Genomic DNA, 15,687 nt, shown 5'->3' with positions numbered 1-15,687 from the left:
CAGTCTCTCTCTCTCTCTCTCTCTCGGATTCTATCATTAATACATCATTCACCAAAGCGGCCTAGCTCTAGAATAACAGAGACAGTATCAGGACAGCAGCTCCCTCATCTGGACATAACCAGAACTGCATGGAAAATTACTTACACAGACAGACAGACAGACTGTAACCTTCTTTATCAGTAATCTGCTGAGCCCCCTTCAGTTTGCCTCCCATAGACTCCTTCAATGTTAACTCTCTCTCTATCTCTCTCTCTGTAGTATGTGTGGGAGAGGTTGCTTCCTGGTTTTAAACATAAGAATTTCCGCAGCAGAGAGGGGGTGTGTCTGGTTCTCTGCGCCACCCTCAACACGTGAGTACTTCCTCTTTCACCATCAATCACTTCCTGAGGTCACAGGTCATGCGGAGAGGAAAGGAAAGAGAGGGTCATATACCACAGAACAATATGAATCCCCTACTGCAGCTTACATGGGACATAATCATATTTGTGTGTGTGTGAGAGAGAGAGAGAGAGAGGGATAAAGACACACAACCCACTGTCTCTCCAGAATGACTCCTCTACCTGGGTGAGGGAGAGAGATTAGAGGTCATAGTTGGTGGCTCTATAGTGACCTACCCTGAGTCCCAATAATCTGTCCACTTCTCCACTCATCTTTTTATTTAACCTTTATTTAACTAGGCAAGTCAGTTAATAAGAACTAATTCTTATTTACAATGACGGTCTAGGAACAGTGGGTTAACTGCCTTGTTCAGGGGCAGAATGACAGATTTTTACCTTGTCAGCTCAGGGATTCGATCTAGCAACCTTTCGGTTACTGGCCCAAGGCTCTAACCACTAGGCTCTAACCACTAGGCTCTAACCACTAGGCTCTAACCACTAGGCTCTAACCACTAGGCTCTAACCACTAGGCTACCTGCCGCCCATTTAGAAGTATTGGACTGGTGTTAGGATTTAGGGAAGTGAAGTTGCACACTTCTGGAGAAAGTACTTGACTTGCAGGGTTAGTTTATGCTGCTAACACTACTCTGAGGCATGCACCACTCTCTAAAGCTAAAGCCTTTAGCATCTCCTCTCTAATTGTAGCATCATCTCGCTAATAGCAACACTGTTGTGGTAAATTCTAAGCTGCTACGTAGCTAAAGGTCCCTCTATAGCCTACTGGTGAATGCTACTGAATGATGGTCGGTTGCACAGCTAAACTCATACCATCTCTCTCTCTTCACCCCCCCCTCAGGTATGGTGCTCAGCCTTTGAGTCTCAGTAAGATCGTTCCGTACCTCTGCAGTCTGACAGGAGATCAGAACCCACAGGTAAGAGACGCTGCTTGAGGGTGAACCTGAATTGCTTTTTGTCCCCAGTCTCTGTCCCTGTCTGTATTTAAAGCCTAACATGTAGAGTGTTAATGTAACATAGAGAGGAAGCCCTGTTACAGACCTGCTATAGGTTTGAGTTCCGTTAAACACATTGTGGAGAACGTAGAAGTTCTAACCATTGTGTTTCTATGGTGGAGTATACGACAATACAGGAATGCCAGTGTGCTGGAGTTTCTTATTCTAATCCTTTACCCTGTTATTAGCCAGTCAATGGGAGACTGTTAAATAGCTGGGTGAGAGAGAACCCTGGCTTCACCACTGAAACATGAGGCCCCAACCCCGTCTCAGCCACAGAGTGATTAGTGTGGGTGTCTATTAAGGCTGGGAATTGCCAGGGACCTCACCATTCGTTATTATCACCATACTTAGGTGCTGATACGATATGTATTGCAATTCTCAAGATTCTATATAAATTGCGATTCGATAATGTGATTTTATTGGGATTCGATGTTCCAAACATATTGCTCAACATATGTCTGCTGCAGAGAGACAGGAGGGCCATTACAACGAGTTCTGATCACTCAGGAAAATAAAAGTGTTGAAAACATGTTGGCTCCCTATTTGTTGCTGTTAAGATGGAGAATAATCTGCAGGTACAGCCAACTAGCGCTAAAATAATACTGCAGTATTGTCAAAACGATACCATTTATCATAAATGATATCCTGATATGTAACTATTGATTTTTGTTATTGTTGATTTTTTTCATCCACCCCATCGTCTGGGTCTGTCCCAGGGTTGAAATCTGTGCCTGTCAGCTACCCAATCATTATCCTCCTACACTCTAGGGATGTGGCAAATTGATCATTTTGCTTAACTTTTAAACTGCCATTTCTTTTTTGGTTTTCCGTTAAAACGATTAAAAACAAATGCTAAAACTCCCCGTCTATACACAATGCAGACTAATGGTTCTATTACGTGTGACCTCAAGGACTGGGGAATGAACTTTCTTTCTGCCACAGTCATATCCCCTTGAAGCACCTCGGCTACGGCATGTTTGTCTGTAAGGGTACACAGTGGCTTTTTAAATGCCCACACAAAACCTTCTCTGGAGATGGTTTCAAAGCGCCACTGAACAGGCATTTTACTTGTCCGTTAAGGAATGCTGCTTCCGAAGCTGGACTAACGTCCATCACTAGGCAACCAGAACTGTCAATCAAATAATCTGGAGCTGCCTGCGTGTAGACCGTTCTCTCCTAAAGAAGTACTTTAAAGTTCATTAAATACTGTGCCTTACCTAAACATTTAGTAGAAAGAACCCATCTTCCTCTAGGAATCGACTTAAGATTCAGTCTTTTTGGAACAGAGGAGACTGATTAGTTGCCGTACTTCCAAGAACACAAACACTTGCATCTTTTATAGCGAGCTAGCGAGGAACGGAGAGAGAGGGGAGGGGCACAGTCTAGGCGGGTCGGCCACCAGGCAGAAAGTCAGAACCGTGCACTAGGCCTATCCTGCCAATCAAAAACTATCTCGCAATTTCTTGGCTTGCAACGTCTCACAACGTCAGTAAAGCAAGGCCTATCATCGATGAATAGGATACTGTACTAGCAACAGACCGAAGACTAAACACACACTCGCATCATTAGTGAAGAGAAAGAGCAGGAGAGCCAGCTGCATTAGTATTTCTTCATTTAGTGGGCAACGTGGCCTCTTATCTACTTCCACAGAGTCAGATGACCTCCTGGATGTCATTGTTTTGTCTCTGTCCAGTATGAAGGAAGTTGGAGGTAGTTTTCGAGCCAATGCTGACTAGCGTTACCCATAGACTTCCAATTGCGCTGTCCGCTAGGATCCCAATTTCGTTAACTTTCACACCCCTACAACACGCTGTACCGACCAATCACCATCACCCATATTCCTTGGCAGTCTCGCCCACACACAACACATTCTGCCTCTGCTCTCAGCCAATCAGAATTTAACACTTGCTGTATTCAGCCAATCACGTCTCAAGCGCATGGCTCATGTGTGTGTACCTCACCCCCAGTGTTTTAATCCCCCTCAAAGAGGAGTGGACCTAATCTGTGTGTTTATGGAAAATCCCCCTTCTTTTAGCACAGCGCTAACACACACACACTGGCACCATATGAATACACCCTGCCAAGTCCTGCAAGCCCAGTGAGAATGAAGGTTGTAAAGTCACATCTCACTGGGGGGTAAGAGGTGTGAGTGTGTGGGGGGTGAGTCGATGGAAAGTTCATGCATTATCCTCTGCCGATCAGTTATCTGAGGTCACTCATCCTGTCTGTGCTGACCACACACACACACACACGGTGTGTGTGTGTGAAGGAAGTTGGAATTCTGATGGGCTGAGCGCAGAGGCAGAATGGGCTGTGTGTGGGCGGGACTCTACAGCCTTGGTTTCTCAAATGATTGCCTCGCCTGGTTCACCAACTACTTCTCTGATAGAGTTCAAGGTGTCAAATTGGATGGCCTGTTGTCCGGGCCTCTGGTAGTCTCTATGGGGGTGCCACAGGGTTCAATTCTCGGGCCAACTCTTTTCTCTGTATATATCAATGATATCGCTCTTGCTGCGGGTGATTCTCTGATCCACCTCTACGCCGACGACACCATTCTGTATACTTCTGGCCCTTCTTTGGGCACTGTGCTAACAAACCTCCAAATGAGCTTCAGTGCCATACAACTCTCCTTCCGTGGCCTCCCAACTGTTCTTAAATGCTAGTAAAACTAAGTGCATGCTCTTCAACCGATCGCTGCCTGCACCTGCCCGCCCGATTAGCATCACTACTCTGGATGGTTCTGACTTAGAATATGTGGACAACTACAAATACCCAGGTGTCTGGCTAGACTGTAAACTCTCCTTCTAGACTCACATTAAGCATCTCCAATCCAAAATTACATCTAGAATCGGCTTCCTATTTCGCAACAAAGCCTCCTTCACTCATGCTGCCAAACATACCCTCGTAAAACTGACTATCCTACCGATCCTTGACTTCGGCGATGTCATTTACAAAATAGCCTCCAACACTCTACTCAGCAAATTGGATGCAGTCTCACAGTGCCATCCATTTTGTCACCAAAGCCCCATAGACTACCCACCACTGCGACCTGTATGCTCTCGTTGGCTGGTCCTCGCTACATATTCGTCGCCAAACCCACTGACTCCAGGTCATCTATAAGTCTTTGCTATTGACTGTACGTTTGTTTATTCCATGTGTAACTCTGTGTTGTTTGTGTCACACTGCTTTGCTTTATCTTGGCCATGTCGCAGTTGTAAATGAGAACTTTTTCTCAACTAACCTACCTGGTTAAATAAAGGTGAAATAAAAAAAACAGTGACCTTACAGTTGGAGAACTCACTGACTCTTCTCTGAGTCCCTGGCTGTCTGTACTGTTGACTCCCCTCTGAGACCCTGGCTGTCTGTACTGTTGACTCCCCTCTGAGTCCCTGGCTGGCTGTCTGTACTGTTGACTCCCCTCTGAGACCCTGGCTGTCTGTACTGTTGACTCCCCTCTGAGACCCTGGCTGTCTGTACTGTTGACTCCCCTCTGAGTCCCTGGCTGGCTGTCTGTACTGTTGACTCCCCTCTGAGACCCTGGCTGTCTGTACTGTTGACTCCCCTCTGAGACCCTGGCTGTCTGTACTGTTGACTCCCCTCTGAGACCCTGGCTGTCTGTACTGTTGACTCCCCTCTGAGACCCTGGCTGTCTGTACTGTTGACTCCCCTCTGAGACCCTGGCTGTCTGTACTGTTGACTCCCCTCTGAGACCCTGGCTGTCTGTACTGTTGACTCCCCTCTGAGACCCTGGCTGTCTGTACTGTTGACTCCCCTCTGAGACCCTGGCTGTCTGTACTGTTGACTCCCCTCTGAGACCCTGGCTGTCTGTACTGTTGACTCCCCTCTGAGTCCCTGGCTGTCTGTACTGTTGACTCCCCTCTGAGACCCTGGCTGTCTGTACTGTTGACTCCCCTCTGAGACCCTGGCTGGCTGTCTGTACTGTTGACTCCCCTCTGAGACCCTGGCTGTCTGTACTGTTGACTCCCCTCTGAGACCCTGGCTGTCTGTACTGTTGACTCCCCTCTGAGTCCCTGGCTGTCTGTACTGTTGACTCCCCTCTGAGACCCTGGCTGTCTGTACTGTTGACTCCCCTCTGAGACCCTGGCTGTCTGTACTGTTGACTCCCCTCTGAGACCCTGGCTGTCTGTACTGTTGACTCCCCTCTGAGACCCTGGCTGTCTGTACTGTTGACTCCCCTCTGAGACCCTGGCTGTCTGTACTGTTGACTCCCCTCTGAGACCCTGGCTGTCTGTACTGTTGACTCCCCTCTGAGACCCTGGCTGTCTGTACTGTTGACTCCCCTCTGAGACCCTGGCTGTCTGTACTGTTGACTCCCCTCTGAGACCCTGGCTGTCTGTACTGTTGACTCCCCTCTGAGACCCTGGCTGTCTGTACTGTTGACTCCCCTCTGAGACCCTGGCTGTCTGTACTGTTGACTCCCCTCTGAGTCCCTGGCTGTCTGTACTGTTGACTCCCCTCTGAGACCCTGGCTGTCTGTACTGTTGACTCCCCTCTGAGACCCTGGCTGTCTGTACTGTTGACTCCCCTCTGAGACCCTGGCTGTCTGTACTGTTGACTCCCCTCTGAGACCCTGGCTGTCTGTACTGTTGACTCCCCTCTGAGACCCTGGCTGTCTGTACTGTTGACTCCCCTCTGAGACCCTGGCTGTCTGTACTGTTGACTCCCCTCTGAGACCCTGGCTGTCTGTACTGTTGACTCCCCTCTGAGACCCTGGCTGTCTGTACTGTTGACTCCCCTCTGAGTCCCTGGCTGTCTGTACTGTTGACTCCCCTCTGAGACCCTGGCTGTCTGTACTGTTGACTCCCCTCTGAGACCCTGGCTGTCTGTACTGTTGACTCCCCTCTGAGTCCCTGGCTGTCTGTACTGTTGACTCCCCTCTGAGACCCTGGCTGTCTGTACTGTTGACTCCCCTCTGAGACCCTGGCTGTCTGTACTGTTGACTCCCCTCTGAGACCCTGGCTGTCTGTACTGTTGACTCCCCTCTGAGACCCTGGCTGTCTGTACTGTTGACTCCCCTCTGAGACCCTGGCTGTCTGTACTGTTGACTCCCCTCTGAGACCCTGGCTGTCTGTACTGTTGACTCCCCTCTGAGACCCTGGCTGTCTGTACTGTTGACTCCCCTCTGAGACCCTGGCTGTCTGTACTGTTGACTCCCCTCTGAGACCCTGGCTGTCTGTACTGTTGACTCCCCTCTGAGACCCTGGCTGTCTGTACTGTTGACTCCCCTCTGAGACCCTGGCTGGCTGTCTGTACTGTTGACTCCCCTCTGAGACCCTGGCTGGCTGTCTGTACTGTTGACTCCCCTCTGAGACCCTGGCTGGCTGTCTGTACTGTTGACTCCCCTCTGAGACCCTGGCTGTCTGTACTGTTGACTCCCCTCTGAGACCCTGGCTGTCTGTACTGTTGACTCCCCTCTGAGACCCTGGCTGTCTGTACTGTTGACTCCCCTCTGAGACCCTGGCTGTCTGTACTGTTGACTCCCCTCTGAGACCCTGGCTGGCTGTCTGTACTGTTGACTCCCCTCTGAGACCCTGGCTGTCTGTACTGTTGACTCCCCTCTGAGACCCTGGCTGTCTGTACTGTTGACTCCCCTCTGAGACCCTGGCTGTCTGTACTGTTGACTCCCCTCTGAGACCCTGGCTGTCTGTACTGTTGACTCCCCTCTGAGACCCTGGCTGTCTGTACTGTTGACTCCCCTCTGAGACCCTGGCTGTCTGTACTGTTGACTCCCCTCTGAGACCCTGGCTGTCTGTACTGTTGACTCCCCTCTGAGACCCTGGCTGTCTGTACTGTTGACTCCCCTCTGAGACCCTGGCTGTCTGTACTGTTGACTCCCCTCTGAGACCCTGGCTGTCTGTACTGTTGACTCCCCTCTGAGACCCTGGCTGTCTGTACTGTTGACTCCCCTCTGAGACCCTGGCTGTCTGTACTGTTGACTCCCCTCTGAGACCCTGGCTGTCTGTACTGTTGACTCCCCTCTGAGACCCTGGCTGTCTGTACTGTTGACTCCCCTCTGAGACCCTGGCTGTCTGTACTGTTGACTCCCCTCTGAGACCCTGGCTGTCTGTACTGTTGACTCCCCTCTGAGACCCTGGCTGTCTGTACTGTTGACTCCCCTCTGAGACCCTGGCTGTCTGTACTGTTGACTCCCCTCTGAGACCCTGGCTGTCTGTACTGTTGACTCCTCTGGCTACTGTCCACAAGTTTGAGTTATGGTGCTCCTGTTTAGAGTCGAGCCAATAGGATGCTTATGTTTAGAGTTAAGGGCCAATAGATGTTTAATGCTACAGTAATTCTTATCTCCATCTGCTATTTGACTAAAATGTGAATAATGTGAAATATGATATTATTTAAGTATTTAGATAATAATGATACAAGATAAATAAAGATAAAATCCAAAGATGAGATAATATTGTGGGATGTTGTGTATCCTGTGTGCAGGTGCGTGAGGCTGCCACAGCATCGCTGGTGGATGTGTATCGCCACATAGGAGAGAGAGTCAGAGCCGACCTGGGAAAGAGAGGCCTGCCTGCCACACGGTGAGTGTTTGTCTCTCTGTGTGTGAATGTGTGTGCTTGTGGTGTGTGTGTGTGTGTGTGTGCTTGTGGTGTGTGTATACTACAATTTATTTTGTATGTGCCATGTATGGGTTGTCACTACAGGTCGACCGATTATGATTTTTCAACACCGATGCCGATTATTGGAGGCCCCCCCCAAAAAAAGGCCAGTGCCGATTAATCGGCCGATTTAAAATAAAACATTTTAAAAATATATATATTTATAAAAAAATAAAATAATCATAATTTTAAATATATATATATTATTTATATCTATTTGTAATAATGACAATTACAACAATACTGAATGAACACTTTAACTTAATATAATACATAAATAAAATCTATTTAGTCTCAAAAAAATAATGAAACATGCTCAATGTGTTTTTGCATTATTTAAACCAAATTGTTGGAGAAGAAAGTAAAAGTGCAATATGTGCCATGTCAAAAAGCTAACGTTTAAGTTCCTTGCTCAGAACATATGAAAGCTGGTGGTTCAATATTCCCAGTTAAGAAGTTTTAGGTTGTAGTTGTTATAGGAATTATGACACGTCGACTATTTCTCTCTATACCATTTGTATTTCATATACATTTGACTATTGGATGTTCTTATAGGCACTTTAGTATTGCCAGCCTAATCTCAGGAGTAGATGGGTTTGAAGTCATAAACAGCGCTGTGAAGCAAGCATTGCTAAGAGCTGCTGGCAAACGCAGTGAAGTTTGAATGAATGCTTACGAGCCTGCTGCCGCCTACCACCGCTCAGACTGCTCTATCAAATCATAGACTTAATTATAATATAATAAACACAGAAATACAAGCCGTTGGTCATTAATATGGTCAAATCCAGAAACTATCATTTTGAAAATAAAACGTTTATTCTTTCAGTGAAATACGGAACCGTTCCATATTTTATCGAACGGGCGGCAAACCCTAAGTCTAAATATTGCTGTTACATTGCACAACCTTCAATGTTAGGTCATAATTTTGAAAAATCCTGGCAAATTAGTTCGCAACGATCCAGGCGGCCCAAACTGTTGCATATACCCTGACTCTGCGTGCAATGAACGCAAGAGAAGTGACACAATTTCCCTAGTTAATATTGCCTGCTAACCTGGATTTCTTTTAACTAAATATGCAGGTTTAACAAAATATATATATATACTTGTGTGTATTGATTTTAGGAAAGGCATTGATGTTTATGGTTAGGTACGTGCAACGATTGTGCTTTTTTCACGAATGCGCTTTTGTTAAATCATCCCCCGTTTGGCGAATACCGATTTTTGTTATGAAAACTTGAAATCATCCCTAATTAATCGGCCATGCCGATTATTCGGTCAACCTCTAGTTGTCACACCATTGTTGTTGACACTTTTTGGAGAAACCTGTCGAATGCTAGCCTGTTAAAAAAAAAATGGCAGTTCTGTCTGGCTAGTCTCCGTGGGTTCTGTTGCCATGTACTTTATTACTGAATGACGAGTGTCAAAGTGGTTTTGACTGGGAATACTAAACGTGTTGGCTCGGTCTCTGTCCCAGTCCACACCATGCTCCACTCTGCCCCTCACACAGTCACACACAGAGACACTTTATACTGGACAATACAAGGGGGAGGAAAGGAAGAGAGGGAGAAAGGAAAAGGGGAGGAGGGACAGAGAGAGTGGGAGAGGGCACTGGACAATACAGAGAAGGGGAGGAGTGTGCAGTCTCTGAAGAGCTCCATTGAGTGACTTGCTCTGGTCACCGTGGTTACCATAATAAGGAGCCTGGAGTGTTGTCATTCTGAGCACAGTCTCCCCTCTCTCTCTTCCTCGCTCTCCATCTCTCTTCCTCTCCTGTATGAATAAATAGTGTTTTGTCTGTCACATGCTGTGATGTTAACTGATACAGACAAACACTGTCTGGGAGAGAACATTCTATTCAGTGACAGCGTTGTCTGCTTAGGCCTGTTTTAAAGTGTGTGTGTGTGTGTGTGTGTGTGTGTGTGTGTAATGGGGGTGCAGCCAGAGGCCTAGATGACCAGATCACATATCAGGAAAAGGTGAAAGAGAAGGGGGAGTGGGAGATGGACAGAGGGAGAGGAGGATGAAATATGTAGAGCTGGGATAAGAAAGAGGTGGAAAGGGAATGATTTTGAGAAAGAAAGATGATTGTGGGATCGGGTGAGAGAGCTTTGGCCAGGAGTGGAGAGGGAAGGAGAAGACGAAGGGGTATCTATGGTAAATGTGACAAACGAAAGGAGTGGGAATAGGAAAGACTGTGAGGAAATGTAATGAGGGAGGGAGAGGGGCAGCCTTTCTCTCCCTGTGCTGGCAGTGCCAAAGCCCCTCCCCCTTTTGAAATCTGTGTGGGAGGTTATGTGAAGGGGAACAGCATGTCTGCGCTGTCACACAAACACTGCCTTGCTCCATGTCATACAAAACACACACAAAGCCCTTCCCAGAGATTGAACCTTTTCCGGTGGTGTATGTGTCTGAGAGATGATGGGTGGTGCTTCGCCCGTGCGGCGTAATATGCGTTTGTCTCCTGCTGTTTCTTTCCTCCCCCTCCCTCCTCCCTACCTCCCTTGTCCCCTCCCTCTTTCATTTTCTCCCTCTCTCCCTCCTTCCGTCTCTGAGTCACTGCACCATGTTAGATACAAAGAGCAGAAGACTCCAGCGTGACAGTAGCATGGGAGCTACGCTACGCTACGCAGCAACACGCTGACCCATTAATCATCCCATATGGAAATGATATCGCTATGCTCATTTGGATAACGGCTAGGGTACGCTACGCTATGCTAATTCGGAGCATAAATCAATATGGAAATGCTAATGTCGGCTAATTGTTGAGCGGTGTGGAAATGCTACGCAGCTGAGGAGCCTATCGCTAATCGTCAGTAATCAGGAGAGCTAAGCTGTCTGGGGGTTTGACTGCTAGAAGGACGGTGTGTATGCACACACACACACACACGTTTGCTCTGGTCTTATCGTTATTAATCTCAACCTTATCCTTTGGGGGGGGGGGTGTGTGTGTGTGTGTGTGTAAGTAATAATGTGTGTGTTTTGTTACAGATGTACTGGTATGTGGTAGCTGACGTGACCAGAGTGTGTGTGTGAGTGTGTAAGTAATAATGTGTGTTTTGTTACAGATGTACCGGTATGTGGTAGCTGACGTGACCAGAGTGTGTGAGTGTGTGTAAGTAATAATGTGTGTTTTGTTACAGATGTACCGGTATGTGGTAGCTGACGTGACCAGAGTGTGTGTGTGTGTGAGTGTGTGTAAGTAATAATGTGTGTTTTGTTACAGATGTACCGGTATGTGGTAGCTGACGTGACCAGAGTGTGTGTGTGAGTGTGTGTAAGTAATAATGTGTGTTTTGTTACAGATGTACCGGTATGTGGTAGCTGACGTGACCAGAGTGTGTGTGTAGCAGATGTTACAGAGGTTCTGTCTGTGACGTCGTAGACTTCGTTAGGATTCCTGCGGTGCTGTGTTATTGAGATGGTGACACTCAGCCTGAAGCTCAGAACAGTCTTCTGTTCTGACTCCAACACTCTCATTAATGGCAATGAGAAGATGTCTGGATGATCAGCATGCTGTCACTATTAATGTCCTCAATAGGAGTAGAGCTCAAATCTGTTTCCCCACACTAATTCTAGTCATTTCAGTGTGTTTGGGTCAGAGGTACTGTAGTTTGGGTCAGAGGTACTGTAGTTTGGGTCAGAGGTACTGTAGTTTGGGTCAGAGGTACTGTAGTTTGGGTCAGAGGTACTGTAGTTTGGGTCAGAGGTACTGTAGTTTGGGTCAGAGGTACTGTAGTTTGGGTCAGAGGTACTGTAGGTTCAGATGCTGATGCTTCACCTTTGCTTGGGAGAGTCATGTTAGTAGCATGTGAGACACACCCACCTTCAGACAACACGTGTTGCTGTTTTCTCTCTCCTGTCACGCTATCCAGATTACTCATATGTTGCTGTGTGTATTCTGACGACCTTTCCCGTCTCTTGTCTCCAGGTTACAGACAATATACGGCCGTTTTGATGAAGCATTGAATTCTGGGAACATGGCGCTCAGCCCCAGTCACGGTGAGTCTCTCCCTCCCTCATTTTCATTGTTGCTTTTTTGTCTTTGTGCTGTTTGTCCCTCTTTGCCTCCCATGTGGGCTAGTGCTGTGGTCTGGCTGATCTTGTGGCTGTGTGTGTCTAGAAAGTCTGTCAGAGGGTCCAATAGGATTACTAGTCTGATCTCTCAGGAGTTTCGTCTCCAGACTTCACATATCTGCTGTCTGGTTGGACCAAATCCCTGCCTAGCAACACAAGACCTGCTGCTGTTACCAGGCAGTTGGAATGTTTTTTGGTTGTGAAGTTGTAGTTAGGTTTTAAGGTTGTAGTTTGGTCGTAAAGTTGTATATTTGTAGTTTGGTTATATATTTAAGCAATAAGGCCCAAGGAGGTGTGATATATGGCCAATATACCACGGCTTAGGGCTGTTCTTATGCACAACGCCACACAGAGTGTCTGGACACAGCCCTTAGCCGTGGTATATTGGCCATATACCACAAACCCCTGAGGTGCCTTATTGCAATTATAAACTGGTTACCAACATAATTACATCGGTACAAATATTTGCTTTGCCATACCCATGGTATATGGTCTGATATACCAAGGCTGTCAGCCAATCAGCATTCAGGGCTGGAACCACCCAGTTTGTAATGGTAGTGTGGTTGTATAGTGGTAGTGTGGTTGTATAGTGGTAGTGTGGTTGTATAGTGGTAGTGTGGTTGTATAGTGGTAGTGTGGTTGTATAGTGGTAGTGTGGTTGTATAGTGGTAGTGTGGTTGTATAGTGGTAGTGTGGTTGTATAGTGGTAGTGTGGTTGTATAGTGGTAGTGTGGTTGTATAGTGGTAGTGTGGTTGTATGGTGGTAGTGTGGTAGTGTGGTTGTATGGTGGTAGTGTGGTTGTATGGTGGTAGTGTGGTTGTATGGTGGTAGTGTGGTTGTATGGTGGTAGTGTGGTTGTATGGTGGTAGTGTGGTTGTATGGTGGTAGTGTGGTTGTATGGTGGTAGTGTGGTTGTATGGTGGTAGTGTGGTTGTATGGTGGTAGTGTGGTTGTATGGTGGTAGTGTGGTTGTATGGTGGTAGTGTGGTTGTATGGTGGTAGTGTGGTTGTATGGTGGTAGTGTGGTTGTATGGTGGTAGTGTGGTTGTATGGTGGTAGTGTGGTTGTATGGTGGTAGTGTGGTTGTATGGTGGTAGTGTGGTTGTATGGTGGTAGTGTGGTTCATTTGGTTTTGACATTGGAATTTGGTTGCTTTTTTGTTTATAAAGATTTGCAGTTGTAGTCTATAATTTGTAACCAGACAAATTATAGACTACAACTGCAAATCTTTATAAACAAAAAAGCAACCAAATTCCAGTTTTTTGTGGAGTTGTAGTTTGGATGTAAAGTTCTAGTTTTCAGTTGTCTACAGTTTGTATTGTATTTGTTGTACTGTAATTTATCTGCTCCTTCGTCAGTCTCTCTATAAGCAGTCTGTTGAGGTACTTTTATTCTGAGGGGATCACAGAGGGGGTTAAGACATGGGGTGGTTAGGTTTAACCCCTGCACTCCCATGGGGTTTCAGTTCGGATCCCTTCAGAGAGGGCAGTGGGCTTTGGCCTCCTCGTCCTCCTGCAGAGACACTGGAAGGTCAGTCCTAGCTCTTGTTCTGTCCCATTCTGATGTGGACTCTGTTTACCCCCCCAAACAGTAAACCCAAAGCTCCAACCAGAGGACAGAACATACGATATCAGTCAAACACACACACACACACACACACACACACACACACACACACACACACACACACACACACACACACACACACACACCATCAGCCAAACGCAGCACACACATTTAGAACACGGTAAAGAAACAGGAAGCCAGACTGCATTGTCAGGGACGAAGAGCACACACACACTGACTGTGGGGCTGTTATTATTCTGAAGGCTCAACACAGCTGTTGCTGGGAGCCACAGAGGGAACGGGAAAGAGGGAGGAGAGAGGGAGAGGGAGGGAGGGAGGGAGGGAAGGGGAAGAGAGAGATCTGCAGTTGTACCAGGGCCTCAGAGCTGTGCCTGCCACTGCTTTTCCCTGATTCATCATGACAGGGAATGAGAGAGAGCAAGCAAATGAAGGAAAACTGAAAAGAAAGGAGAGAATTTCTCTACACACTTATTATGGCTGTCGGAGGCGAGGGATATGGTGAGTGTGTGTGTGTGTAATCTTTGGCTCTTTGGTTACTCTGAGTTAGTTAAACTATCCCCAGACAAAGACATTTTGAGTGTATGTGACTGGGATTGATTTCTCTTTCTCCCTCCCTACTCCCTCTTCCCTCCCTACTCCCTCTTCTCTCCCTACTCCCTCTTCTCTCCCTACTCCCTCTTCTCTCCCTACTCCCTCTTCTCTCCCTACTCCCTCTTCTCTCCCTACTCCCTCTTCTCTCCCTACTCCCTCTTCTCTCCCTACTCTCTCTCTCTCTCCCTTCCTTCCTTCTCTCTCTCTCTCCCTTCCTTCTCTCTCTCTCTCCCTTCCTTCTCTCTCTCTCTCCCTTCCTTCTCTCTCTCTCTCCCTTCCTTCTCTCTCTCTCTCCCTTCCTTCTCTCTCTCTCTCCCTTCCTACTCTCTCTCTTCCCTTCCTACTCTCTCTCTTCCCTTCCTACTCTCTCCATACTCCCTCTTCTCTCCCAACTCTTTCTCTCTCCAGTAGTTTGTAGGTCAGGTGTGTGTAGGTAGGACACTGGGTGTCTTTGGTGAGAGAGAGAGGTTTTGTTTAAGACTGTTAGACTTTAAACTGAAACTCACATTTAAGGTGTGTGTGTGAGAGAGAGAGGGTAATGTGTGTCACTGCTGCTGGCTTCTCTCTGTGCCTCACTCAAATGTAAGAACACACACACTACGCAGTAGCCCAGAGTAATTGAGTGCACTGCAAACTGACCCTCAGTAGCTTCATCGGCTGCTTAGTGGTGCATTGTTGACAGTGACACACACACACACACACACACACACACACACACACACACACACACACACACACACAGACAAGCTCATTCTGCATCAATGCCTCTCCGTCTCTGCAGAGGATAGCGTGACCCCGTTTCCAGGGTAGCCTGTTTCCACGGTTACGCTGCCATTTTATTATTATGGTCTATCCCTGTTCTTGACCTGAAAATGGAACGGTTCGGTGTCTGTGCTGCTCATCTCCTTGTTTCCTATCCTCATCTCCTTGTTTCCTATCCTCATCTCCTTGTTCCATCACCTTGTCTCCTTGTTTCATCTACTTGTTAATTTTGCTTGTTTCCTCATCTCCTTGTTTCATATCATTGCATCCTTGTTTCCTCTCAACCTCCTTGTTTCATATCCTAGTCTCCTCTCCTCATCTCCTTGTCTCCTAGTCTCACAGATTTCTATCGTATTGCGTCCATCTCCAAAACGAAGACAACCAAGGAGAATCATCCTTCGTCATAGTACTGTATTTAAACATACTGTTATGGCATTTTAGGGCAGTATTGCTATCAAGGCATGTCCGGCTCCACATTGGGTATTTATTGATATCCTCGTCACATGCTATGTATTGGCTGTTCATATGTGGAACTGTGTTGGCATGTTTAGTCAGTCGGCTTGTGTGGATTGGATCTGTGTCTGTGTCACACCGGCCTGACTCCTGCCCCGGCGTGAAAATATGTTTATAGTGTGTGCTTCTGC

At 47.1% G+C, this 15,687-nt stretch overlaps 1 protein-coding gene across 36 annotated transcripts in view; it reads left to right on the top strand.

Annotated features, from left to right (window-relative positions):
• clasp2 (cytoplasmic linker associated protein 2) overlaps positions 1–15,687 on the top strand; it is a 91,778-nt gene that overhangs the window by 11,614 nt on the left and 64,477 nt on the right. For 34 of the 36 annotated variants that reach the window (XM_082970172.1, XM_082970180.1, XM_082970173.1 and 31 more), the window contains 4 exons: positions 259–350; positions 1,234–1,309; positions 7,853–7,950; positions 11,957–12,027. In XM_082970172.1, coding sequence (XP_082826298.1) covers positions 259–350; positions 1,234–1,309; positions 7,853–7,950; positions 11,957–12,027 — 337 coding nt within the window. Of the gene's footprint in view, positions 1–258; positions 351–1,233; positions 1,310–7,852; positions 7,951–10,581; positions 10,890–11,956; positions 12,028–14,067; positions 14,189–15,687 lie in introns of those variants that run through there. The other 2 variants (XM_082970176.1, XM_082970175.1) reach the window with 2 other exon arrangements.

Source organism: Salmo salar, chromosome 27 (assembly GCF_965601325.2).
Source record: "Salmo salar chromosome 27, fSalSal1, whole genome shotgun sequence".
In the NCBI taxonomy this organism is placed as follows: Eukaryota; Metazoa; Chordata; class Actinopteri; order Salmoniformes; family Salmonidae; genus Salmo; species Salmo salar.
This window is presented reverse-complemented; position numbering and strand designations above follow the sequence as displayed.